This window comes from Leuciscus leuciscus (genome assembly GCF_965113295.1).
Source record: "Leuciscus leuciscus genome assembly, chromosome: 3".
NCBI classification, from domain to species: domain Eukaryota; kingdom Metazoa; phylum Chordata; class Actinopteri; order Cypriniformes; family Leuciscidae; genus Leuciscus; species Leuciscus leuciscus.
The window spans coordinates 36,737,595-36,764,391 of NC_138727.1; the positions used below are offsets into that span (position 1 = coordinate 36,737,595).

At 36.7% G+C, this 26,797-nt stretch overlaps 4 protein-coding genes and 1 long non-coding RNA gene across 9 annotated transcripts; 1 reads left to right on the forward strand and 4 right to left on the reverse strand.

The window, feature by feature from the left end:
- Nucleotides 1-7,006: 7,006 nt before the first annotated feature.
- Nucleotides 7,007-7,690, reverse strand: LOC309494162. The gene is made up of 4 exons (XR_014204239.1): nucleotides 7,576-7,690; nucleotides 7,378-7,492; nucleotides 7,192-7,289; nucleotides 7,007-7,097 (listed from the first exon to the last, which is right to left on the reverse strand). It is a non-coding gene; the product is annotated as an uncharacterized lncRNA (long non-coding RNA).
- A 146-nt stretch (nucleotides 7,691-7,836) lies between these two features.
- Nucleotides 7,837-10,564, reverse strand: morc3b (MORC family CW-type zinc finger 3b; the record flags this gene model as incomplete). Its single annotated transcript, XM_082165303.1, is given in 6 exon segments — nucleotides 7,837-7,956; nucleotides 8,532-8,675; nucleotides 9,109-9,152; nucleotides 9,156-9,333; nucleotides 10,188-10,317; nucleotides 10,549-10,564. Coding segments are annotated over 6 exon segments (618 nt in total). The 3' UTR covers nucleotides 7,837-7,850.
- A 1,766-nt stretch (nucleotides 10,565-12,330) lies between these two features.
- cbr1 (carbonyl reductase 1) lies at nucleotides 12,331-15,174 on the reverse strand. The gene is made up of 4 exons (XM_082163455.1): nucleotides 15,043-15,174; nucleotides 14,616-14,914; nucleotides 13,385-13,492; nucleotides 12,331-13,292 (listed from the first exon to the last, which is right to left on the reverse strand). The coding sequence occupies exons 2-4, from the start codon at nucleotides 14,899-14,901 to the stop codon at nucleotides 12,856-12,858; spliced, it is 831 nt and encodes a 276-aa protein (XP_082019581.1). The 5' UTR covers nucleotides 14,902-14,914; nucleotides 15,043-15,174; the 3' UTR covers nucleotides 12,331-12,855.
- Nucleotides 15,175-15,297: 123 nt separating this feature from the next.
- Nucleotides 15,298-20,126, forward strand: setd4 (SET domain containing 4). 2 transcript variants are annotated; one of them, XM_082163448.1, is made up of 10 exons: nucleotides 15,298-15,493; nucleotides 15,583-15,678; nucleotides 15,767-15,804; nucleotides 16,413-16,501; nucleotides 16,624-17,053; nucleotides 17,582-17,756; nucleotides 17,827-17,908; nucleotides 18,848-18,928; nucleotides 19,109-19,232; nucleotides 19,329-20,126. In XM_082163448.1, exons 1-10 carry the CDS (start codon nucleotides 15,415-15,417, stop codon nucleotides 19,458-19,460), a joined length of 1,326 nt encoding a protein of 441 aa, XP_082019574.1. In that variant the 5' UTR covers nucleotides 15,298-15,414; the 3' UTR covers nucleotides 19,461-20,126. The 2 variants fall into 2 exon arrangements, with proteins under 2 accessions (XP_082019574.1, XP_082019575.1); XM_082163449.1 differs by having other exon boundaries at nucleotides 19,112-19,232.
- A 47-nt stretch (nucleotides 20,127-20,173) lies between these two features.
- cryzl1 (crystallin, zeta (quinone reductase)-like 1) lies at nucleotides 20,174-26,688 on the reverse strand. Of its 4 annotated transcripts, none has more exons than XM_082163454.1 (13): nucleotides 26,628-26,688; nucleotides 26,271-26,352; nucleotides 26,085-26,162; nucleotides 25,829-25,901; nucleotides 25,680-25,724; nucleotides 25,528-25,596; nucleotides 25,305-25,438; nucleotides 23,995-24,106; nucleotides 23,060-23,158; nucleotides 22,393-22,505; nucleotides 22,165-22,270; nucleotides 20,579-20,624; nucleotides 20,174-20,389 (listed from the first exon to the last, which is right to left on the reverse strand). In XM_082163454.1, exons 2-13 carry the CDS (start codon nucleotides 26,334-26,336, stop codon nucleotides 20,290-20,292), a joined length of 1,041 nt encoding a protein of 346 aa, XP_082019580.1. In that variant the 5' UTR covers nucleotides 26,337-26,352; nucleotides 26,628-26,688; the 3' UTR covers nucleotides 20,174-20,289. The 4 variants fall into 4 exon arrangements, with proteins under 4 accessions (XP_082019580.1, XP_082019579.1, XP_082019578.1 ...); XM_082163453.1 differs by having other exon boundaries at nucleotides 26,492-26,676; XM_082163452.1 differs by having other exon boundaries at nucleotides 26,482-26,676.
- Between the last annotated feature and the right edge of the window lie 109 nt (nucleotides 26,689-26,797).

The window sequence follows — 26,797 nt, forward strand, 5'->3', positions numbered from 1 at the left end:
ATTGTCACATTTATAATGTCAAAACAGTCCAGATCATCCCAGTGTGGTTATTAAGACCAGGTTACAATTAGGTTCAACATGAAGGTTCCAATTAGAACCTAAAGAACCTTTTACTTTCTAGGAATTTCCAACCATCAATGGAACAAAGAAACCAATATGTTGTTCTGCAGAACCTGTTACTTTTAGATGCTTTTTAATTTCGAGAGAACCATATAGCCAAATACAGTGAGGGAATTAAAGTTCTTAATAAAAAAAATTATCTTTGCTGAACCAATAGTCATCGAAGAACCTTGAACCATAACAGTTCTTTAATGGCATCGATGGTTCCATGAAGAAACTTCATCCACAGAACTTTTCCATTCCACATTCTTTATAGTGAAAAAAGGGTTCTTTCAGTAAAATGGTGTCCAGTAAAAGGTTCTTTGGGGAACCAAAAATGGTTCTTCTATTGCATCGCTGCGAAAACCCTCTTTTGGAACCTTTATTTTCAAGAGTGTATGGCAAGATTTTTGGTGAATTTTGTTGGTTGGCTTCAGAATATACAGTAGTAGTGCATGTATAGACATTACAAGACATTACATCTGACTCATGTTATGCCCTGGCAGGGCCAGTGTAATATTTTGGTAACCTTAGGCATTTAATGAGCCTGGTTGCAATAAGACAGTCATGTAAGCTTCCCAAGAGTCGTCCATTTATAACACTGACAGGTGTTGCATGAAATTCGCCCTTTCCATCAGCTGAGAGGTAAAGAGTCTGAAGAATTGACACGTGCTGGGGCAATCTTGCCTGGTTAGCACATTGTATTAACATCCAGGAAAAAAAAACTGTATGTACACTAGTTAAAAAATTTGAGGTCGGTACAATTTTTTATGTTTTTCAAAGAAGTCTCTTATGCTCACCAAGGCTGCATTTGTTTGATTAAAAATACAGCAAAGTTAAATTGTCATTTATTCCTGTGATGTCAAAGCTTAATTTGAAAAAGAACAGCATTTATAAAAATAAAAATGGAAATATTTTGTTACATTATAAATGTCTTTACTGCCACTTTTAATTTTATGCATCCTTGCTGAATAAAAGTATTCATTTCTTTCTTCAAAAATCATTCAAAATATATGGGCCTGAATAAGGCCATCAACTTCTGACCTTTAATTCATAGGGGTATTCATTAATGTTTTATGTCAGTCTCTCCCTGGCAGACTGTGATGGTAAAAATAAAATAGGCCTTTTAATGATCAGGTCACATCTATAGGTTTTATTTTCAGCGCATATGGATGTAAGACGATAGGTCACTGCTGAGGTCAAATGCATGCCCTTTTTATGCATTTATTAGAGGGTGTCTTTAAAAGTAGATTAGTGTGTGTGTGTGTGTGTGTGTGTGTGTGTGTGTGTGTGTGTGTGTGTGTGTGTGTGTGTGTGTGTGTGTGTGTGTGTGTGTGTGTGTGTGTGTGTGTGTGTGTGTGTGTGTGTGCGTGCGTGTGCGTGTGCGAGTGCAAGTGTGTGTGTGTGTGTGTACGTGCTTAAAGAGCAAGAAAACATATAGAGGCCATAGTGAAAAAAATCTATGAGAAGTGATTCAATCAATGAGAAATTAACATCTGGTTCCTGAATGTGAGCATATTCATCTTTATTGGAGAAGGTCGGTTCATTCGGCGGCCATCTTGGTTGCGCTATTTTCTAGACATGCAAGACCAGCTCCAATGTACTTTATGGGGGGAAAACAGAAATGTCCAAAACATTTAATAAATTTGGTTTCTTTACCTTATATCACACTCTGTTACATTTGTTAATTTTTTAAGCTAGCCCAGCTAATGTTAGTAAAAAAAACAAAAACAAAAAAACACTAAAAAACAAACAGGTGAAGCCTCTTTCAGAAAGGCTCTTAAAAAGATTTACCCCAATCAATTTCCTAGAAGCCCATTTCCACCACATAAGAAAACAAATCATGCTTTGGTAAATCATACTTATGACATACTAAGTCATAATTATGGAATTGCAGTCAAAATAATGAGATAAAAAGCAGAAATTATAACTTTCTATGTCATTGACTTTTTGTCATAATTTCAACTTTTTATCACTTAATTGAATTAGTATGTCATAATTATGACTTAGTCTGTCATAATTCTGAATTTATCTCACAATTTCAACTTTTTATGTCATTATTTTGACATAATATTTAGCAAAGTAGGCCTATGCTTATTTTTTTATATGGCAGAAATGGGCTTTCATAGTCTCCTTCAACACTTCGATATAAATGTGTCAAATAAATGTTAATATATGACAGTAGTATATGAAGTATATGAGAAATTGTAGATTTCACCCAGTTACAACAATAATCAAATTTTACACCAACACAAGAAATTCTAGGTGTATATACAAATCTTTAGAATCTAATCTGACAGACATTCTGAAAATCAGAGGAACTGTTTTATGTGATGTGTTCCAGAGCCGTATCTATGACATCACTGCTGTGGTCCACATGCTCAAGATGAAGAGAAGGAACGAAAGACACCAGCAGACGGCTCAGGTTTAGACGCAGTGTCCTCAGTCTGGAGCTGTCGTCTTTCTCTTCCTTGCCTCTCTTGCTCTGTTCCCAGGAGCTTTGACAGTTGACACTTCAGCTGATCACACAGGGCAGAAAGGCTGGTCTTCTCCTCCACTACCCTCTCCAGCTAGACACAGCACATAGAAAATTCAATACCTTTAGGGAAAACAAGCATAAATAGACTTTTGTAGTTCCAGAAGACAATATGAGTAGTGCTGGCCTGTGCAAAAGTCAGTGCCACAATGCTAGGCTGGTTGTGGGTGTTGCTATATGGTGTTCTGGGTGGTTGCTTGTGAAATTTTGGACTATCGTCTCTATCGCAGTTACGCTCATGTGACGTATCCGTGCTGCGGCGTCACGAAAGCTTATCATTTGAATGAGTTTTTAAGCCTTGTAGTGATTTTTTAAACCGTTTAAGCTCAATAAGCAGTGAAAGAGGAATCATTTTGATATATATATGCGCTGTCAGAGAGACGTGCGTGTTAGACTTGAACTAAGTTGTTTGTGGCGCCGTATTGGGCTTGAACGGTCAAATACACACATTTTATGTGAAAAAATGCCCGTCTTTGCAAGTATCCTTGTAAACAGTCCTTTATGTCCTCAAGCAGTATTGTTATAAGTAAAACTAAAGCTATTCATTTGTTTCGATATTTGAAATAAAGTGGAAATAGCATAAAATATGAATATTAGATGAATAAATCTATTTTATATATAGATTTATATATAAAATATAAATATTAGATGAAAAAGTTAAACTTAAAAAACTTAAATGTAATTTAGAAATATTGCCTTGTCAACTAACTGACTTAAAATAAAATTACTAAAACTAAAGCTAAAAATAAAAATGAATGCTAAATAGAAAATAACAAAAGCACATAACAAAAGTACTAAAACTTATTGAAAACTGGATATATACAGTAAGTATAAAAGTAAATTCAAAATACTCATAAATACTACATAAATAATACTAAAATAAGTCTCTATATTTATTATACCCATTTGTAACCTTTTTGATTCATATAAAATAGCTTATATATATATATAAATACACTCACTTAGGTAACGCTTTATAAGATTTCAATTAACTTTAGTTAATGCATTAGTTAACATGAACTAACAATGAACAATGTATCTTTAATTGTTAGTTAATGCACTGTGAACTAACACGAATCAACAATGAACAATTGTATTTTATGAACTAACATAATTAAAAGTTAATGAATACCCTGCTGATGAGCTTGCTCCTTTCGTCCACCAGGGCGGCGCTGTGCTCTCTAAGCACCTCCAGTTCTTGTCGGCACACGTCTCTCCGCTGTCTCATGCATCAGCTCCATTACCTCCTCCTGCCACTGTTGCACCTCTGTCGAGTTCCCTTCCTCTTCCTCCTCTTCTTCATCACCAACATGACCTTAGGGATGCACCACCCCTTTCTTCTAATTTTTCAAGGGCAATTCAATTATGTCCTCCGCAGCTGAGCTGTATCCCCTCCCTGTCCCAGAGGATGCATCTCTTTCACATGTCTCTTCTGCAGCAGCGGGCCCATGATCTGATACGACTCAAATCCTTCCATCATTCCGCTCTCAGCTGTGGTTGCGAGTGTGTCAGATTGAGCAAGAATCTTTCTCTCCTTATTCAAAGCGGGGCAGTAGCAAGTCTGCGACGAGAGATCTTGTGGTGCGGTGAGAGGGGGGACAAGAGAGGATGGCGTGTGTTTTCTATGGTAAAAAACATCTGTTTGCCTCTGTAAATATAAAAAAAAAGTTAAATGAAACATGTTTACAATAGAAATATGGGTAGCACTTTATTTTACAGTCCTGTTCCGCATGTACATACTATGTACTTCGTATAGTAATTACAATAACTCGGTAGTAACTAGGTACTAACCCTGTAAACCTAGTTCACCCAAAATTTTTACTTTTGCCATCATTATAGTCACCCTCAAGTTGTTCCAAATTAGTTTATTTCTTCTGTTGAACACAAAAGATGATATTTTGAAGAATGTTGGTAACCAAACAGTTGCATTAGCTATTGAATTCATAGTAGGAAAAAAATACTATGAAAGTCAATGGTTACTATCAACTGTCTGGTTACCGACATCTTTAAAATATATTATTTTGTGTTCAACAGAAGAAATAAACTCATACAGATTTGGAACAACATGAGGGTGAGTAAAATGATGACAGGATTTTCATTTTTGGGTGAACTATCCCTTTAACTCATGCAGTTACCTTATATTGCCCACTACTTTGTTAAGTAAGGATGCTGTAATTACATGTAAGTGCATGTACAGTAAAATAAAGTATGTATGAATCACCAGTTGTATTATTCCTACCTTCTTAGAGACCTGGCGACAGCGGTCAGGTTAATGAGGGGCAAAGGGGACCTTTTAGCTGAAGACAGACCTAACATAAAATGAATACTAGTTATAGTTGACCAAAAAAAATAAAAATTATAATAATCTGTCATTATCTACTCACCTTCATGTCGTTCAAAAAATTTTCTTCTACGGAACTCAAAAGAAGATATTTTGAAAATGTCTCTGTGGTGGTTTCCATCACGCTATGAAAGTCAATGGGGTTTAATGTTGCTAACTATTATTGTATGGACAGTTCAAAACAGGAAACATTCTTCAAGATATCTTATGTGTTCTGCCAAGGAAAGAAAGTCATACATGTTTGGAATGACATTACATGACATGGTGAGCAAATGAGGACTATTCCTGTTAGGAAAGTAAATGTGCCATTTTGGAAAGGACAATTGAGTCTCTACCTTTAAATACATTTAAAACATGTTCAACTAAAAGTTTTGGGGTTAGTACGATTTTTTTGAAAGAGAAATGTATTTATTCTAGAATATTTTTTGATGAATCATGTAACACTAGAGAGGAGTAATGGCTACTGAAAATGAAGCTTAAAGCCATCATAGAAATAAATTACATTTTAAAATTTCAAATGGTAGAGTACACTGTTTTAGTAACTTGTCCTAAAATGTAACTTGATAAGTTACAGTAAATACAGTGAAAAGATGTATAACACTCAAGTTTGTTATCAAACTTAGATATCACCATGGCAGAAAACACTATCACATGCTCAAATGTTGTATTTTTCAGCTGAGAGAAAACAAGATGAAAACACACTGATTTTCATGAAAAGCCTAAGTGTAAGGGGCCTCTAATGAGGCATGTCATTAACACGACAAAAAGCCACATCAGAGCCTCTTCAAACTAAGTGGTAAGTCGATTCAAAGCTATTTTAGTATGGCTTTTATGTGGCATACTGGCATTGCATCTTTACCAGACAAAACAGAGGCTGGTGGATGTCTGGGTGCCTGACTGGTTGTTAACGCTCCTGGTCACTCTTGAGCTCTAAAAGAAAAAAGATGAGATTCTAATATTGCTTTTTAATGAATAATCAATTTGCTTTGGCATCTGGGACACAGTATATTTTATTTGTTTGCTTTAACACCTTCAAAAGATTTAGAGTCTCATAATATCTATCCAGAACTTCATAGAGTTCAGGTTTGTCTTAAAGGGATACTCCATTTTTTTGGGAAATAGGCTCATTTTACAACTCCCCCAGAGTTAAACAGTTGAGTTTTACCGTTTTCGAATCCATTCAGCCGATCTCCGGGTCTGGCTGTACCACTTTTAGCATAGCTTAGCATAGATCATTGAATCGGACAGGACCATTAGCATCTCTCTCAAAAAAATGACCAAAGAGTTTCGATATTTTTCCTATTTAAAACTTGACTCTTCTGTAGTTACATCGTGTACTAAGACCGACGGAAAATGAAAAGTTGCGATTTTCTAGGCTGATATGGCTAGGAACTATACTCTCATTCCTGCATAATAATCAAGAAACTTTGCTGCCGTACTATGGCTCCAGCAGGCGTAATGATATGACGCAGTGCCTGAAAATAGTCGACCCTATAGTCTACCGAGCTAAGAAAATCGCAATTTTTCATTTTCCGTCGGTCTTAGTACACGATGTATAACTACAGAAGAGTCAAGTTTTAAATAGGAAAAATATCGAAACTCTTAGGTCATTTTTTTGAGAGAGATGCTAATGGTCCTGTCCGATTCAATGATCTATGCTAAGCTATGCTAAAAGTGGTACAGCCAGACCCGGAGATTGGCTGAATGGATTCGAAAACGGTAAAACTCAACTGTTTAACTCTGGGGGAGTTGTAAAATGAACCTATTTCCCCAAAAAAGTGGAGTATCCCTTAAAGCATATTAAAAACACCACATAGACATATAATTAAACAACATTAAAAACTTGATTTTCTCACAGGAGGACTAACAGTAACAACACTGCTTTTGTGTTCCACCGAAGAGAGAAAGTCATTGAGGTTTGGAACAACATAAGGTTGAGTAAATAATGATAGAGGTTTTATAACAATTCCTTTAAATTAGCTAGAATTTTTTGTGTGTGTTACTGACAGGTTATTAATGGCAGTACTCACAACACATCTTCTATTGCTACTGTGCACTTTGGTTCCTCTTTCTTTACGTTTGTAGCGGATTTCGTTCCAGTACTCCTTGTACATGATCTTCCTGTATAAAATAGTGCCTTTTCCATCAAAGTAGCTCAAGGGCATCATTTGGGGTAAATGCCGGTAGAGTGATAAACAGCGTTTGTTCAGCTCACCTGTATTTATCGGTGTCATCAAAGTCTTGTTTGTTGTGAGTGGGCTGAAGGAAATTGCACTCTATAACACCAATAACTCCCACACCTTTTCTTTCTGCCTGTTATAAAAGCAAACCACAGCTTTTAGTATTGAATTGATGGGTAAAGGAAGCAGAAGAAACATGCAATCATTTCTGGTTAACTTACATTGGCAGCTCACTTTCACGTATGGCTTTATCAGCCTGTTCTTATGACACATCATAATCCCATAATGCTCTTTGCTTTTGGTGTTGTATCCGAAAGTGATGCGTACACTCTTGTTCTGAGCACTGAGTTAAGAAATGCTGAGAAGGTGATGATGTTAAATGTGTGCACTCCAAAAAACTATCTATTTTGAAAAGATACAAGGAATGACGGCCTGTAGTTGTACTGCGCAATATAAGCCAGACTCGTGGATATCAGCTGGCTCTTCACTCTTTACCCTCGAATAATGATTTGCATGAGAGGCTTCAGATATAAGATGCTACAGTATGCATACATTACAAAAACATAAAGAATCAATCACGCACCTAAACCAACTAAACCATCTTTTTTTCAATTGACATATTTACCTTCTTATTATTTATATAATTGCATTCCACATTATTGTGAGATGTGCTATGCTCACCTGTAATGAACATTCACTTCATGGCGAGACCACTGTTGTTCCTCTCGCTGACGGTCGCCCTGATCAGAATGTCATATTTATCTGTGTCAAAGTCAAATTCAGTGTCGCCAATTGTGGTCCTGAAAAACACACAATTTAGACATTAGTGTTCAAAAGTTTGAGGTCTGTAGGATTTTAAAAAATGTTTTTGAAAGAAGTCTCTAATGCTCACCAAGGCTGCATTTATTTGATCAAAAATACAGTAAAGGCAGTAATATTGTGAAATATTATTATTGCAATTCAAATTGTTTTCTATTTTAATATAATAAAAATAAAATAAAATAAAAACATATTCCTGTGATGCAAAGCTGAATTTTCAGCTCCATTACTCCAGTCTTCAGTGTCGCATGATTTGGTGCACTTCTTATTATTATCGATGTGGAAAACAGTTGTGCTCCTTGATTTTTAATGAAAACCATGAGGCAATATTTCATGATACTTCGAAAGAAAGTTCAAAAGAACAGTATTTATTTAAAGTAAAAATCTGTTGTATCCTTATAAAAGTCTTTACTGTCACTTCCTTGCTGAATAAAAGTATACTTTTTTTTTTAACTCATATTGACCTAAACTTTTGAACGATAGTGTACATCAGATCATCACCCCAGATCTGGATACACCCTTTATTCATGTATCCAGTAAAAGGGGCGGAGCTTACGTGCAAAGGTTCCGGGTGATGATGCGTGTTCCTGTCTGTCCAGCAGTGCTGATGGCGTGAGGCTCTGCGAACAGCTCTCTCTCTCTCTCTGAGCTGAAAAGAGAGTGTGTGAAGATCACTCTCAGACTGGCTCCATCCTCCACGTTGGTGAGATCAAGGGTCAGATGTCAAGAGTTCAGGGTTTGTCAAAGCTTAGGAAATGCATGCATATAACATACAAATTGGGTTACACTTTATTTCGATTGTCCATTTTAGACATACAAGTAAATATGCAACTACATGTCAATAAACTCTCATTAGAGTATTAGTAGTCTGTTAGGTTAGAGGTTAGGTGTTAGGGTTTAGGTTGTCTGTTGGGGAGCATCAAAATAAAGTGTCAGCAGATATTAAGCAGACAGTCTACTAATACTCTAATGACTGTTAGTTGACATTGTAGTTGCAAAGTTACTTATTGTTAGTAGAATGTCTAAAGTGGACCGTCGAAATAAGGTGTAACCACAAAAACAAAAGAAAAATGGAATCTTTGCACTATATCTGTAATAAAATTGAAAGCAACGCTGAAGAAGAGTAGGCCTACCTGTTATGTCCATCGCATCTAAACGTGATCATGGGCACCAAGACTCACTGAGCTCCGATGGCCTCGAGGTAAGACTGGGACAGGAGTCCCACACTCATTGTGTCTCTGGTCTTCGTGAAAACAATGGCATCTTTTCCCAGACGCATGGACCCTGATTTAAACCCATTGCTGTAAACACCGACTGGAATGTGAAATTTCGCTGCTTTCTTCTCGCTGAAACCAAAGCTTAAAAACATCAGGGAAATGTGTTAATATGCATTGTACTGTATATACACAAATGTTTTACACTTTCGAACAACATTCCAATCAACCAATCAGATTTGAGAGACAAGTTTAGGGTTTTTGTCCAGTTTAGGCTTACAACCAGGGTCAGGTGCTTCTACATCACCTCTCATTTCCCTACAGGGCTTCCCTAGGACTACATTTTCAGACAGGACTGTTGTTCCAGGAACAACAAAATATGTTGACTGACCCAGGAACTTGTCTTGCTCGGCAAAATCACAGTGACCGCTGTTTTCAACAGCACCAAATCAGCATATTATAATGGTTTCTGAAGGATCATGTGATGGTAATGATGCTGAAAATTCAGCCTTGTCATCACAGGAATAAATTACATTTTCAAATATATTCAAATAGAAAAGTTACTTTAAATTGTAAAACAAATTTTACAAAATTACTGTTTTTACTGTATTTTTTTGATCAATTAAATGCAGCCTTGATGAACATAAAAGACTGATCAATACTTAATTGATCACCTGGTCAAAAGTTTACAGCTCCATTAATTCGCAGCTCTAGGCAAGATAAGTATAGTAATTACAAGAAGCCAATTATGTGTTGTTAATTGTTCTGGCTTTGGGCCCTAATGCTCAGTGTTGGTTTAATGTTATAGGCTTTTAAGTGCTAATGACATAAGTCCACTGTGAATCCCTTGAATTAAGTGACTAAGAGTTCTTGATTCTCTTTCTAATTATAACAACCGGTAATTACAAGTCCATTTCACACACTTTTCACTTGCTGTACTTAAAATTAATAATAAATTAGCTTAAGTGACTGGACAGGCATGCTTTTGTGCTTTGTACCTGAGCATCTTGTGCAGTCTGGCTCTGGTCAAACCCTCCCCATTATCCATAAAAGAGAGACAGTCTAGTCCTCTGATCCGTGTCCAGTCTATCCAGATCTGTCTGGCACGAACATCTGGGTCATAAGCATCTGCAACACAATTCACTTTTCACGAAATAGTAGCCTATTCTACCCAAACTGGGACATCTGATGATGCAGTGTTGCTAATAGCGAGATTTAGCGCTAGATTTCCCCACAAAAAAAAAAAGCTACTAGCGACCAATCTTGCGACTTTTTTGACTCCTGCATGGGCTGTGTTGGAAATCGTCCCCAAAACCCTTCTACACTATTCCAATAGAGTCCACTGTCGGGGGGGCTGACAGTTAGCACATGACATTTTTGAGAAAGCGTTTTCCATTGAAAAATTGTTGGCAACACTGTTTTATATGCCACTATCATATTTCAACATGTTGTCTCTGTTTTAACAAGAAATAAGTCGACAAAAGAGTGATTTAGACTAAATAACTCAACAATTAGTTCAGCTGAATGGCCAGATGTGGCTTGTGGAATGAAGAAATTTCGGACTGATCTACATAAAGAAAATAGGGTGTTGATAAGGAAAAAAGAAGCATGCTAAAGGATTGTGTTTTGAAAGCAACATTTTGCAGATTATGCATATTATCATACTTGCAATTACTATTTAAATATATTTTTTCAAATTATGGATATTGTCAATAGAATTAGATTTTAAGGTAGAAAATTATAATTATTATTAAAATATGTTGACATTCTTAACAATAAAAATATGTATTGTTAATAAAACAAAACAAAAATTCACCTTTTTGAATCCAACAATCATCATTATAGAACATAGTAGGCGAATCTACTTTTTTAAAAAAAAATTTTTATTACTTACTGTGCTCAGAGGAATGCCACGTTTATAGTGGCCATATTGCAGGAAGATCTGTGTTAGATATTAAAGAAAGCTGCATAGAAAGTTTTGTTACCTAACCGAGGAGCTTTTGCTGTCTGTGTCCAGATGTAGCGCACACTCTGCTCTTACACTCCTTCACATATTGTTGTGAACAATAAATGCTGATATGAATGTGTAACCACTAACCGGACACATCTTTATTTATGGAAATGCGACTATTATTTCAGCAGGTACTTTAAATGCAAATGTATATTCTGTAATATACATTTACTTGAGTACTGTACTTAAGTACACTTTTTGAGTATCTATACTTTACTTGAGTATTATTTTACTTTAACTTCATTTGAAAGACAAATATCATACATTTTACTCCACTACATTTCTGTCAAGGTCCTTGAGTAGAAAGTTCAGTCAGGGGATGATTTTAGGTGCAGGGGTTGCATTTTGGTTGGAAATGAAAGTTGGGTTGACGTCAGAACCCGACTCATGTTGGTTTCTGACGTCAACCCTATTTTCATTTTCAACCACAATACAACGTTGGAGATTAACGTCAATCTGGCGTTGGATTCTGACATCAACCTGATTTTCATTTTCAACATTGGGTTTGGTCTTCTTAATGCGAATTGTGTCATTGTTTTGGAGCACACTAGCTTATAGATAACAGTAAGGCTAACATATCACACTTAAAGCCAAAAAACTTTAAATAGGGCAGTATTTGAGGGAACAGCCATTTGGGTGTCCGAAACCATTGTGGAGGTTATTGAGTGCACTTATTCAATCTCACATTCAATCCCACACTACTGGAACTGTGTTCTAGAAATACATTTGATATTGATATGAGGGTAGGTAAGCAGGCATAGATTCAGAGGCATAAGGTACTGTAAGTATTACACACAACAATGCAATACAATCCAAAACAATAATAAAACAATGCATTGACGTTTACTTTTTACTTCTGATACTTAAATTCTTTTAAAAACAAGTACTTCTGTACTTTTACTTAAGTAAAAATATTTACTTTGTTGTGTACTTTGTCCACCTCTGGATATTCTCTTCCAAACCAGTACTTTTTTCCATGGATTTTAAGAGAAAGCAATACAACTGGGTGAGAAAGATCATGGAATTTTATGTATTTTTGTAATGCAAAGTTTTCCAGATTCATGAAAGTATTATTTATATGTACAACATTCATCAATTTTAACATAAAAAGATGACAAGTTACAATCCACTGAGTAAAATTCATTTTTAATTTAGGATTAATTGATGTAGTCGACATTGTATTTGCATTTTGCATCATTAAATATTTAACATACACAAGCTGATATTCTAAACTGTTGATCTTAAACTTAAGACCACATAAATACTGCAATATGGATCTTTGAGCACAACATTTTGGTCTGTTCATAACAAAACTGCAGGTTCCAGATGATGATGCATTTACATGTGTTTGTAAGCAACCATGCATTGCATTTGAACAAAATTGTACTTTAAATGTATTTGGATATTCTTTTTGTCTATTCAGTAGAGCTTTGATCAAATGTTAAAGCTTTTTGTGTTTTATTTACAATAATAAGAAATTACACAATGCACATAGTAACTTTTTGAATTGTTTGAGTACCTGAAGTCTTAGTTCAGTCCAAGACTTTCTAGAACTAGACTGTTTTTATACTAGAGAGAGGTTAGTCTGAATGTGTCTGAACTTGACTCCATCTTTTCAACACAAACAAACACAACCTGTTCTCTCTTTCTTGCTCTCACCAGGGCTGCACTTTCTTCTCTGAAACAAACTGCCCATGAGGCTCTTTGGCCCCTGCAGGCAGCAATGCCAAGTACACTGGAGTGATGGCGCCCTCATCTGGAGATTTGGTCGCATTTGGTCCAGCCATGTCGGTCCTGACCCATCCTGGACAGCAGGCATTGCATAGGATCTCATCTCCAGGCCTCTCTTTCATCAGATTTCGGGCTAGGATTCTAGTCAGGGTGGTGAGGCCGGTTTTGGACACCCCATACGCAGTGCTGGGCCAGCCTTTTTCTGAATGAACCCCTTCCTGAGCGTCACGAACGAATCTATCCATCAGCCCAACCAGTTCTTCCTCTGTGATGTCATCGCTTCGGAAACGGGCCTGGAGTTCTGGACTGCATCGGCTTAAAGCTATCGAGCCCATTACGCTGGAGACATTCACTAGCCGACCTAGAAGCAAATAAAAGCATGAGGTAAGAGAGGAGAAGAGAAAAACCACCAGACAAGCAGGTTCTGCAAGGCATAACTGATATATGAATTACCTCCTGGCTTGATAATGGGCAAGAACTCATTGCACATATCTCTAGTAGCAAAGAAATTGGTCTTCAGTGTCACGTCTGCTTGGATCCCAAAGGGAGTTGTGTCCGCCACTGCCATGAAGAAATCAAACATTGTTTTCTTTACACATAACACAAAATGTTAACCCTCTGGTGACCTTCTGTCATTTTAGACTAAGACATTTTACATTTTTAATTTTTACTTCATCGGAATGGAATAAAACTTGGTGACTTTTGTGTGACAAAGATAATAGCAACTTTTCTCTCTACTTGACTACAAGTACATGTACTCTTTACTCCAATACGTTTGTGATAAATAATGCAATTATTCCTTACATTTTGCATGACGCCTAACTTTTTCAGCAGTTTATTTTTACTACAAAAAAAGCCATATCGCCATCTACAGGGCATTGAGTGTACTATATCTTGTGTGTTTTGCTCAGGACTCACCAAAACTCATCAAGAAGGCGACATTACATGAATGTGAGTGCATTAGCTGATCACTGTGAATCGCAGGTGTTATATGAGATGAGGATGTGGCTGCAGCTGGTGATAAGGCTTTTACTATTTTATTTTACTTAACTGTTATACTGAAGCAACCTTTTTCAAGGATATTGGTTTACTTGTGCCCTTTTTGAGCCCTTGAGTTTAACTGAGACTTGAGAGTATACTTTTAAGAGGCTGTTGTGTCGACCTTGATTTATTGCTACATTGAAGTGTTCAGTTTGATTTTGATTTCAGAAAATAAACATGTGATTGCTCTCCTCACAGATCAACTGTTTCTTGTTTTTCACTGGCATGTCTCTTAGTTGCTGAAGACTAGTGCATTAAAATCCGATACTTTAACCCCTGGTTTCACAGACAAGGCTTAAGCTAGTCCCAGACTAAATGCATGTTTGAGCTGTTTTAACTGAAAGCAACTTGCACTAAAATATGCCAGTGCCATTGTTTTGTCTCAAGATGCACACCAGTAATGTTTTTTTTTCTAAGGCACGTTTATAAAGGCTACTTAAATGTTTTAATTGAACTAAAGTCTAATCCTATCTTAATCTAAACCCTGTCTGTGAAACCAGGCCTAAGACTTTTACTCAAGTCGTATTGGAATTGGTGACTTTGTAACTTGTAAAGGAGTAATTCATTTTCACTGTAAGTTAAGGTATCTGTACTTTTACTCAAGTAAGGTTTCCAGGTACTCTTAACAAATGTCTTTAGTTACTTTTGAAGGCGATCCCAGCGTTGTTGACAAGCACGTCCAGGCCCCCGTACTTCTCTCTGAAGAAGTCCCGTGCGGTGCGGATGCTGTTTGGGTCATTGATGTCCAGCTGATGGAAAAGAGGAGTCAACCCCTCCTTCTTCAGACTGTCCACCGCTGCGGTTCCTAGACCAGCATCCCGGGCTGTCAGGTACACGTCCCCGGCGTACTGTTTGCACATTGCCCGCACGATTGCGAACCCGATGCCTTTATTTGAACCAGTGATCAGAGCTACTTTGCTGTTGCTCATTGCTAAAATGTGTCTGCAATGGAAAATAAACTGAAAATAACTGCATATCCTGTGGCATAACAGAAACAACAGCCTAATTAGTAAAATAAAGAATTTGAATGCATTTAGAAAACGTATACATGGTTACAACAAAACACGTACCTGTTCTAGTCCGTCCAGTTTTGTTTTTGCCTGTTTTTTTTAGTGTCGCTGCTTACTGCGCATGCGCGGAGGAATACGCTTTCATAAGCATCGCAGTTTGATAATTATTTCATGTGTATCAAGTTTTACTTGCCGACAAAGCGATGATTATGGGCGCTTTGATTTTTTTTTTTTTAAACGTCAATATTTAAAATTATTTTGTATCCATACTCCGATTGGTTCAAACTAAGACAATGACGTATCGAAGACCTAATCACGTGATCCGGCTGTGTTTTTGACCATGTGGATGTGTGTTTTGTTTCTTACTGAGGTTTAGAATGACATTACACCCGATACAAGCTTCGTGTAGAGCTGTTATGTGGAAACTTTAAGATGAATAAATCTGGGTGCCGTGCTGGGAGAAGAGCGAGGAAAAAAAGACGGAAAAAACACGAGTCTCATGTCTCCAAAGGTATTCTGTTTCTATGCTGATATATTGTAACTTTGTTGTACAGTGTGTAGAATTCTTGAATAAATGTGTTGTATGTGTTTTGCTCCTAGTTACTCTGACTCACGAAGCACAGTTTGTTCTTTTGAGGAGATGGCTGAAAGAAAGAGGATTCACCTCACAGTCTCTCATCCCTGTCAACTTCCATGGCAAGTAACAGATAGTTAGAGATAGAAGATAGAAGATAGTTTTCACACTTATGTAGTGATTATGCTAACTTATATATTTTTTCCTCAGACACTGGAAGAGGGCTTATGGCAACTCAGACTATCAAGGTACTTTAATAAATACTGCAGGTCAAAACAAGTAAAAAATGAATAAATAAATACTTATGCTCAACAAGGATGCATTTATTTTAACAAAAAATATTATTGAAATTATTATATATTATTATTATTACAGTTTAAAATACATATCTTTTCTGTTGCAATGTATTTTAAAATGTAATATACTCCTGTGATAGACTTTTCAGCAACCTTTACTTTACATTATAATATGCTAATATGGTGCTCAATAACCATTTCTTATTTTTATCACTGTTGAAAACAGTTGTGCTGCTTCACATTTGAAACCATGAAATACTACCATTCAAAGGTTTTGGGTAAGCCCAGTTAAAAAAAGAAAAAAAACGAATATATTTATTCAGCAGGAATGCGTTTCATTTATCAAAAGAGACATTAAAGACTTTTATAATGTTACAAAAGATTTCTGTTTGAAATAAATTAATATATTCATGAAAGATTCTGGAAAGAAAAATGTATTGTGGTTCCCACAAAATTTTAAGCGGTAAAAACTGTTTTCAACATCGATAATAATAAGAAATGTTATTGATTGGATTCAAATATCTGAAACCACATTGAAAATATATTTGTCACCTTTTCAGGCCAAAGACATGGTGATTTCCTTACCTGAGAAATGCTTACTGACATCCAGCACAGTTCTGAAGAGTTACATGGGTGACTATATACAAAGGTATTTTTGGACTGATCGTCATTTCACCCCAAAACCAAATATATATATATATATATATCCCTTTTTAGGAGGACCATATAAGATTTTCTGTGCACCCAAATATTTTCTCTTTCTAACTGTAGATGGCATCCTCCCATATCTCCTCTTCTGGCTCTTTGTTGTTTCCTCATTGCTGAGAGACATCGTGGAGATGCATCAGAGTGGAGTCCCTACATTAATGTCCTCCCAAAGACCTACACGTGCCCTGTGTACTTGTCTGATGACATCATTGGCCTTTTGCCTAGGAGTCTCCAGAAAAAAGCTACAGAGCAGAAAGAACAGTTTCAGGAACTCTGCTGCTCTTCCCTGATGTTTTTCAACTCCCTCCAGCCACTCTTCAACCAGCCCACAGAGGAGTTGTTTACCCAGGATGCAATGCGGTGGGCTTGGTGTAGCGTTAACACGCGTACGGTGTACATGGAGCATGATCGGAGCAACTATCTCTCCCGGGAGAAAGATGTATATGCACTTGCACCGTACCTTGACCTGCTGAACCACTGTCCTAATGTCCAAGTAAGAGCATCTAACAGAAATACACTACTGTTCAAAAGTTTGGGGTCAGTAAGATTTTATGTTTTTGAAATAAGTCTCTTATACTCACCAAGGCTGCATTTAATTGATACTTTTAAAATTACTTGATACTTACAATTGATAATTGTAAAAATGTAATTTATTCCTGATCAAAGCTGAATATTCAGCATCATTAGTCTTAGGTGTCACATGATCCTTCAGAAATCATTCTGATATGCTGATTTGATGCTCAAGAAACATTTCTTATTATCAATGTCGAAAACAGTTTTGCAATATTTTGGTGGAAACCGTGTTTATAAAAAACAGCATTTATTTGAAATAGAAATCTTTTGTAACTTTATAAATGTCTTTACTGTCACTTCTGATTAATTGAATGCTGTATCATTTACTTTTTTTTTTTTTAAAAATCTTACTGACCCCAATCTTTTGAATGGTAAAGCAATTTCTTACAAAACACTAATGTTGCATGGCTATAAGTAAGGAGAATGATTAACTTTCCCTGGTGTGCAGGTTGAAGCTGGCTTCAACAAAGACACTTGCTGCTACGAGGTTAAAAGTGTCCAAGGCTGTAAGAAGTTCCAGCAAGCATTCATCAATTACGGTCCTCATGATAATCACAGACTGCTTTTGGAATATGGCTTTGTTGCTCCTGGCAACCCCCACAGCGTAGTATATGTTGATTTAGGTAAGCAACATGCGTACTGAAATATTACATTTTCTGAACCTGTATCAATCACTATTTGTTGTTATTGTAGGAACTCTAAAGTTGTGTCTAAATGAAAGAGACAAACAGCTAACACAAAAACTACTCTACCTGAAGGACAATGATTATTTAAGGTAAGTAACTGATATATTATGTCAATAACAATCATATGTGATATTTTTGGGTATCATGGTTTCCACAAAACTATTAAGCACACCTTCTAGCTTCCTCTAGCAGTTAAAAACAAATCTTCATGCATTTTGCCGAAGAACATTGTTTTGGTTGTGCTTCGGCTCTGCGTGACTGTGTGGATGAATGTGGTTATCCTACTGCTCATAAAGCATTTACTACTAGGCTTAAGTGACATAACTAGTTTAGATGGAAAGGATCTCAAGCTGACTGGCTGAAGACGTTACTGTTGCTATACACTTTAATAGACACGGTACTCCCTTGAAAATAAATTCCAGCACAGCGCTACAACACCCATAATGAAATGACCCTTCACAAATGTAATGCTTTAACTCTATTAGAGAGTTACATATGGCAATATATTTGTTCAATAAAATACCTTACTCACCCATCGAGTAATAAAAATGGCATCTCGTCGCTTTTACAACAATTCAATTCCCACAGTTCTCACCATCTCTGAAAAGCCAAGCTAATGTTGATGATTCTCATTTTATTTCGAGCTGTCATGTTCTCTTTTTGCGAGCAGATGCTCAGATCTGTTGTTTTTATAACGGGTGATTCACCGGAGGTTCGATATTTATCATGCTTCGTGTCAACCTTTCTTGCTTGTCGAGACAACTAACCTTTGCCAATAGCTTGCAAGGAATACAGCATAAAAAGGCCACATTATTGTTCTTACAGTTTGATGTATAACTGTGTAATGTTGCAGTTCTTGAAGAGTGGTCATTTCGAACTCTGACTTAAATTCATGATCTTAGGGACATTTAGCAGGTCAAATAAATTGTGTTGTGTCATTGTGTGTTCGTTATGACAGTGGCCAGTTCTTACAGTACAGTAACTGTATAGAACAGCAAATTCAGTTCCCATATGTTCTCACTGTTCAGAAACTTGACATTTGGGATGGATGGCCCTTCCTGGCGACTGATGACTGCACTGAGACTGCTGTCCTTGACACCTGAGCAATAGTGAGAAGTTATCATCCTAAACACATTATTTGTATGAGTGGAAATTTGACTGTGTGAGTGTGTGATAATGCAAAATACATGCCACAGTCTTGTCACTGTTATTGCTTTTACTTGCGTACATTTTATTTCATGACAATTATTTGAATACATTCAAAACTGACTTAATGTTGTTGACTGCAGTAGTAGTTGGAAGAGTGTCCTCTTGGGGGCAGCGGTGAGCCAGGATAGGGAAGAGTGGTGCATTCAGTCTGCCCTAAAGCTTTGCAATAACCTCACTGATGGCAATGTCAAAGCACTAGAGAGGGTGAGTCTAATTATAATTTATTCATTCTTAATGCTGCCTGTGTCTAATTAAAGATATGAAACCACTTACAGCCCAAGTCTTTCCATTTTTTAACAGCTATCGCAGCTCAAGCAGGGTGCAGACCTGTCTCGCCTTGAACAACTGTGTGTGGTGGAGAGCCTGAGACTAGAGGAGCAAAGGATTCTGGAACACACACAAGTGGTTCTTCAAAACCTCCTGAGACAATAGTCACTGTGGTAACATTAGGACATTCCTCATGCTGTCACTGCCAAGATTTTAAACGCAAGCCAAGACTGAGTACAGAACCAACAGATCCGGTTAACCCAATCACCTCCAATGCTACAGGAAATATGGTGTCCAAAATACTTAAAAGAATAGGTCATCCAAAAACTAAACACTCAAATCTGTATGTCTTCCTTTTTTTCCCCTGTGGAACTCGAAAGGACATATTTTTAAGAATGTTCATGCTGCTCTTTTCTACCGTTGTAGTTGTTGTAGAACTTTTTAGTTATTTTTTTCCTGTGTGACAATTTTGATAATAATGGTGGACAGGAAGACAAAGGGGACATTTAGGACAAATACCAATCTTCTATTGAAAGCAAATGAGCTGCATGCTGAGTTTTTGATAGAAGACCACTGATAATCAAATGCATACCTCTGAACAATGATGCGGATTCTAGGTCAGCGTTATCTGTCCTTTTCCACACAAAGCTGCCCATATTAATGGGCAAGAGAAATAGGATCAGATGGTGGCGTTAATAATCCATTGGGAATGCTTGAGAAGGGGAGAATCGCATCTAAAGTCTGTCATAACTAGGCCAAAGTTCCTAGCCAAAATATTTAACGAAATACCAATTTCAAATGTTTATTATATAAAACATTTTATATATAGTTTTTGCTTTGTGATGCATCTATTGTTTTGGGGGGAAAAAGGAGCTTGATTTCCATTTAAAGAATTTTAATGGGTTTACAATTAAAAGTGCAACTGACAACATATGATTAATAACAACGACGACTACAATTTACAGAATTATGGAAAACATATTTTCAGTCCTCTTCAAAGCTTAACAACTATTCTCTTCCTTGTTTGCTTTCTCTGCACCATCTCCATGGAGACCGTGGCTTCATATAAAGGCACAGGTTGCTCCAACTGCGGCCTGTGCAGAGACAACAGTCAAATTCAACACCATTCACAATGACAAAGATGATTTCACACTTGTCCTCTCTGCATTACAGACACAGTCCACATACATTCAGTTTTAAGTTCATAATTTCTCCTTCTGTACAGACTCTCATTCACGCAACCTTTTGCTCCTTTCACACACTTGTTTATTCCTCATTCTCACCTGAAAGTGCCTGTGCTGAGTTTATCCATCACATCTTTCAAGATATCTGAGAGAGAGCAGACTAAAGGCGAATAACCCAGTTACAGACCGGAAACCATGTGCCTTGTATGTTGTTGAAAAGATCGTTCCAGTAGCCTAAGGACACTGGGAGAAAACCCTCAGGTCTCAAATATATCAAATTGGCATGGACAAGCCATATGCCCACTGAGGAACCCAATGACCTCATTGCAACATATAGCGATTTAAAAAAAAAATTCTGATACAATCTAGTCAGATCTCTTTTCTTTATTCCACTTGAGAGTAAACTATTCCACTTTGTTCGTCTAAAGAATAAAGATCTGCCTATCAGAGCCAGAGTCTATATTAAGGCTTCATGGCAAATAATTTACAAAAGAAGATGCATACAAGTCACTTTGGATAAAAGCATTTGTTAAATACAAAAACTACACTATAGATTGAGCTGGATCTCTCAAACATAGGCTGCATTTACATTACATGGTTCAAGTGACCCAATACCAATTTTTGTGGCACAGATCGGATATGATGATATTCTCAGATCGATTTTAGGCCTCAGTCATATAAATCTGATATTAATCGGAAATGGGGATTTTGTTCTACCATGAAAGCGGACAGATTATGGGATTATTTTTGTGCCTTTAAAATTGAACGTAACTTTTCCAGAAACGAATGAAAATATAAATGGACACTGAATAAAATGTCTTTGAAACCAGAAAAAAATTAATTGCAGGCAAAATTTTGGACTGTGTTTTTAATACACTGCATGTTGCATGTTTTGCTAACTGTTTTCTCCTCTTTCTTTCACTGATCTGTACTTACAAATGCGCTTCCAGAGTTTTCATTTAAGCTTCTGAAGTGTTCGTTTACGCTCCCTGAGTTTTCGTTCGCCATTCTGACACATTTGTTTGCTCATTTGAACACGGTGTGTTCTCATTGGCTACTGAGTGTTTGATTGACAGATTCTTGACCTGGAAGTGAAGACGTCGGTGTTGAAAACAGTTAGTAAAACATGCAGTATATTAAAACAAAGTCAAAAATGTTGCCTGCGATTTATTTTTTTCCCGGTTTCAAAGACATTTTATTCAGTTTCAATTTATATTTTCATTCATTTCTTGAAAAGTTACGTTGAATATTAAAGGCACAAAAATAATCCCATAACAGATCGGATATTCCCATCAATGCGAGTCGTACGTCATTGAAAGCAAAAGCTTGTATTATCTTTCATGCATCCATTGCAAATCGCACCATTTTTACTTCCTTTTCAGCCTAAGCTCTTCCGGGTCAGTACGTCTACCGTGGGTTGTTTCACCAAGTGTACGAATAGTGTAAATTCAGACATCGGATATGGGTATCTTTTAAAAGATGATGTAAGCTGATCTTCAAAAAAATCGGACATAGTCAACGAATCGGAATTGGGCATCAAGACCTGAAGTGTAAATGCGGCCACAGAGTATTTGACTTTTCAATGCTGATAAACAAAGCAGAGGCCTGAATGTTTTGTGACATAACTGGGCCAATCAAGAGGCAGTGTTCAGTTACATATTAATTAAGTTTGTTGTAAAAGATACGAAGATATCGTCCCTGCTTGGCACGGGATGTTGTCCACACCTCGTCATTAAGGAACGAGAGAGACGCTGCCTTCAGGAAGAGAACGTGGCTGTCAGGAGGATCCAACTTGGAAAAGAGGATAATAATGATTTTGTTAGGTGTATCTAAACCTGCTGCGAGTCAATCAATATTTGATGTATAAAATGCTGAATGTTAAAGTATATTGAAGAGAACAGGGAGCTACTAACCTGTAAGTGTTGTTCTGTGGTGACCCAATGACCTCCAACTGAAAGAAGGGTAAGGAGGTCATGTTTATGTGGGCGATGACTCTGAGTTTCTGCCTCCTCCTCATAGAGTCTCACTGTTCAAGAAAGGCTCAAAATCATACACTGCTAATTGAAACTGAACTATGTGAAAATTAACATGACATTGAAAAATGTAAATGTACACTACCATTCCAAGGTTTGAGGGTCACTTTTACATTGTTACAAACGATTGCGATTTCAAATAAACGCTGTTCTTTTGAACTTTCTATCAATCAAAGTATTCTGTAAAGTGCATCAGTTTCCACAAAAATATCAAGCACAACTGTTTTCAACCTAATAATAAATAATAATAACAATAAATGTTTCTTGAGCACCAAAACAGCATATTAAAATAATTTCTGAAGGATCATGTGACACTAAAGACTGGAGCAAAAAATTCAGCTTTGCTAAATTACATTTCAAAATATAGAAATAGAAAACGGTTATTTTACTATTTAAAAATATTTCACAATATTACTGTTTTTACTGTATTTTTTTTTACCAAAGAAATGCTGCAATAATATATGCTAAATTTATATAATTAATTAAAACCAGATATGAGAAGACTACGTTGAAATGGTTAGAAATGTCATATAAAGTAGCCGTAAACCTCCTGAATCAATGATGATGTCCACTCCAAGACCTCCAGTTTCTTCAAGGCACGAGTCCACCAAGTTCTCCTTTGAGTCCCACACTCTGATCACTCGAGCTGAAGGAAGAGATATACATTTCAGTACTGATGCTAAAAAAAAAAATCAAATTAATATCAACGAAGCACTTAAAATACTTGTACATGGTGTCAATCAAAGAATATGTTAGTGTGAATAGATACAGTATACCTATAGAAGAGATTTCTGCCATACGCAACTTACCCAAAAGTGATTCCTGCACACCTTGAGCAAGTGCAAACAGCAGGAAGAAACAATATGAAGAAAGTCACATGGTGAAGAAAGGCAAAGAAATGCTCAAGGTTGAAGTGAGAAGATAAAGAGAGGCACTTTCAGAAAAGGTTTGACAATCAATGTGAGTGAGTTTAAAGAAAGAAAAATCTAGGACAAATGAAATCTGTTGATTTTCAGAGGAACAAAGAAGAAAGGAAGAGGTTTGAATCTTTGAACTGCCAGCATTACAGCACATCTTTGAAATATGAGAACATGCCCTCTGCAACAATCAAAACTTGATTTCTACATTTGATTAGACTTTGGTAGATTTGAGACTTCTCGCTTTTACAGAAAATGTGATGATGGTTTTCATATGCTCATGAAATGAGAACACATATAACACTGTAAGTACAAGAGAACAGATAACTTTACAAGAGATAACAACTAGAGATTAAACAAAGATTTGCCCCATTTCACTCCCCAGCCTGACATTTCAGTTTGTCTGGTGTTTATTTCAGAACAACTCATGCCAAGTTTTTCAAGAATCAAAACTTCCAGTGAAGCGGTAAGTCAAACCAAGCTTGGACTCCCTCCTAAACTGACACTTCATTGAGAAAATATCTTGGCTGTCATTCCTCTCCACAACGCACACTTCAGTACCCACCCACACTCGGTCGGAGCTCTTCCAAAAACTTCTGGTCGTCCGGAGACAAAGCTGTAGCCAAGACTTTCACACCGTGATAGTGGGCGAGCTGAATGGCCAGAACTCCAAAGGGCTGCATGCACACAAAACAGGAAGTACGATAATGATTTTAGACATCGAATGCAGGGCGCCAAACAATGGTTATAGATCTGCTGTGCTGATTCTGATATGAGAAGACCACTAAATGATAACAACAATAATCCCTTTTTTTTCAAATCAATATATGACAAAATTGACTCGTTTCAACATTGATACAGTATCGTTCAAAAGTTTGGGGTCAGTAAGATATATTTTTTTTAAATAAATTAATACTTTTATTCAGTAAGGACACATTAAATTATTCAAAAGTGACAGTAAAGACATTTAGGCCCAGTTCACAGGCAGGGCTTAAATTAGGCCAGGATTAGGGCTTAGTTTAAATAGGACATTTATAAACTTAAGAAAAAAACATTACTGGTGTGCATCTTGAGACAAAACAATGGCACTGACATATTTTAAGATATATCAGTGCAAGTTACTTTCAGTTAAAACAGCTCAAACATGCTTTTTAGTCTGGGACTAGCTTAAGCCTTTTCTGTGAAACCGTGGGTTATAGTGTTACAAAAGATTTCCATTTCAAATACATGCTGATCTTTGGGACTTTCTATAAATCAAAGAATGCATCACAGTTTCCAAGATATTTTAAGCAGCACAACTGTTTTCAACATTGATAATAGTAAGAAATGTTTCTTAAGCAGCAAATCAGCATATTATAGGCACACCTGTGCAATAATCATGCTGTCTAATCAGCATCTTGATATGCCACACCTGTGAGGTGGATGGATTATCTCGGCAAAGGAGAAGTGCTCACTAACACAGATTTAGACAGATTTGTGAACAATATTTGAGAGAAATAGGCCTTTTGTGTACATAGAAGAAGTCTTAGATCTTTGAGTTCAGCTCATGAAAAATGAACGCAGTGTTGCGTTTATAATTTTGTTCAGTGTAGAATGATTTCTGAAGGATCATGTGACACTAAAGACTAAAGTAATGATGCTGAAAATTCAGCTTTGACATCACAGGAATAAATTATTGTTTTAAAATATATTACAATAGAAAATAGTTATTTTAAATGGTAATAATATGTCACAATATAACTGTTTTTATTGTATTTTTTTTAATCAAATAAATGCAGCCGTGGTGAGCATAACAAACTTAGAAACTTCCGAACCCAAACTTATACTAAAACTGATAGGAATCATCAGGAAGGTGACCTCTGCACAGATACCTACACCAGCCCCATCCAGCACTAGCACAGTCTGACCCGCAGCCATCCGAGCCAGAGTATGGAGAGCAGTGTAGGCCCTGAGACCGTCTTTAATGACCGCTGCTGCTTCAAACCAGCTCACTTTCTCAGGCTTCTGAACTGTTAGCATATGGAAATAAAAAGTACATTGTTAGAAAAGCAGTGTATCTTTAAGGAACTAGGTAGGAGTGTAACGCGAACAACAATACCTAAATCATATTCATCAATAAGCACTACGGAACAAAGGCCAGACAGCTCAGCATCCAGAGGGAGAATTCCTGAGAAGACATGCAAATGTTAATTTGATTATATACATATAGAGTAGACTCTAATAAAAAAGAGAGTCTAATAAAGTTCTTACCAACTACCTCATCATCTGGCTGGAAAAACGTCACTTTGGGTCCAACTGGAAAAGGATATGCATCGCATTCGATTTATCAGTCAAGCTTATTTGGTTAGTAATCAGCAGTAAAAGGTAATGGCGTCAAATACACAAGAAGACATGCAAACCTTGTAGAACAACCCCAGAGATCTCCCTTCCAACTGGGACAAGCTCGCTCTCAAGCCTGAGGTCCTCGTACAGCTGGAAAACAGATTAAGAGATGGATGCAAATATTCATAAAAATAAAATGTAGTCTGTGAAATGTCCATCATGTTTTGTAAACATTTTGAAGTTTGGGCCTCCATTCGCTGTTCTGCAGGTCAATCACATTAAATAACTAGACGTCGTTCAAGATTTAGTAGACATGGTGAAAAATCACTTTACCTTAAAATCAACCGGACTAAGTGCACAGATTTTTACTTGAACTTTGACCTGATGGCTGCCAATGTTAGTGGGTGCATTCTATGGGGGGAAAAAAGCAAAGGACGTCAGACAATTTCAAATGCCTTATTACAGATTTGTTTAGGGAACTTTGGATATGTAAATCCATGCATTTTCAGGCACTCTCACCGTCTCCTGTAAGACAAACTTCACATCACCCTGGTCTCCACCTGGTTTGCAGTAAAGTCCCTTCATGGCAATTCTAGCTGTTCTGGAATAATAATAACACAATCAATAAATATAATAGAATAAGAATAACACAAGCAATAACAACAAGCTGACTGCACTTGAACTGTGCAAGTTAAATATGATAAAATCCAATTTATACAGAATACCTTACTCTTGCTTACTAGCTGCTTCTTTTCCTTTGCATAACCCTTTATGTCTCGTGTGTCGTTTTAAAGCATCAAAATTGGTGATATAATGTCTGCTTATGTTACGCTATATAATATTTTTGCAGGTAAGAGTATTATAGAAGCTACTAACATGCAGTTGACTGCGGTAGTGTTTTGCTCATTTCCTTCACGTGACTCGTCACACGTGACGTAGTGGAGTAGAAGTATAAACACAGAGAAAGGAAACGCAAACGGATCCGATGTATGAGGGATTATGTTAGCAGTGACATATTTGAACAAAATAAATGTCCACAGAAATTC

Bases quoted from the DNA above. Each gene is read 5' to 3' on its own strand.
- cbr1 (XM_082163455.1), bottom strand. From the start codon at position 14,901: ATGAGCAACAGCAAAGTAGCTCTGATCACTGGTTCAAATAAAGGCATC. The intron at 13,493-14,615 runs GTAACTAAAGAC...TCTTCATGGCAG, and splicing joins CGCTGGGATCGCCTTCAAAA to TGGCGGACACAACTCCCTTT. The intron at 13,293-13,384 runs GTAATTCATATA...ATTTGCTTCTAG, and splicing joins GCCCATTATCAAGCCAGGAG to GTCGGCTAGTGAATGTCTCC.
- setd4 (XM_082163448.1), top strand. From the start codon at position 15,415: ATGAATAAATCTGGGTGCCGTGCTGGGAGAAGAGCGAGGAAAAAAAGA. The intron at 15,805-16,412 runs GTACTTTAATAA...TCACCTTTTCAG, and splicing joins TGGCAACTCAGACTATCAAG to GCCAAAGACATGGTGATTTC. The intron at 18,929-19,108 runs GTGAGAAGTTAT...TGTTGACTGCAG, and splicing joins TCCTTGACACCTGAGCAATA to TAGTAGTTGGAAGAGTGTCC.
- cryzl1 (XM_082163454.1), bottom strand. From the start codon at position 26,336: ATGAAGGGACTTTACTGCAAACCAGGTGGAGACCAGGGTGATGTGAAG. The intron at 25,902-26,084 runs GTAAAGTGATTT...TCTGTTTTCCAG, and splicing joins TTAGTCCGGTTGATTTTAAG to CTGTACGAGGACCTCAGGCT. The intron at 22,506-23,059 runs GTTTACGGCTAC...TTTCTTGAACAG, and splicing joins CATCATCATTGATTCAGGAG to TGAGACTCTATGAGGAGGAG.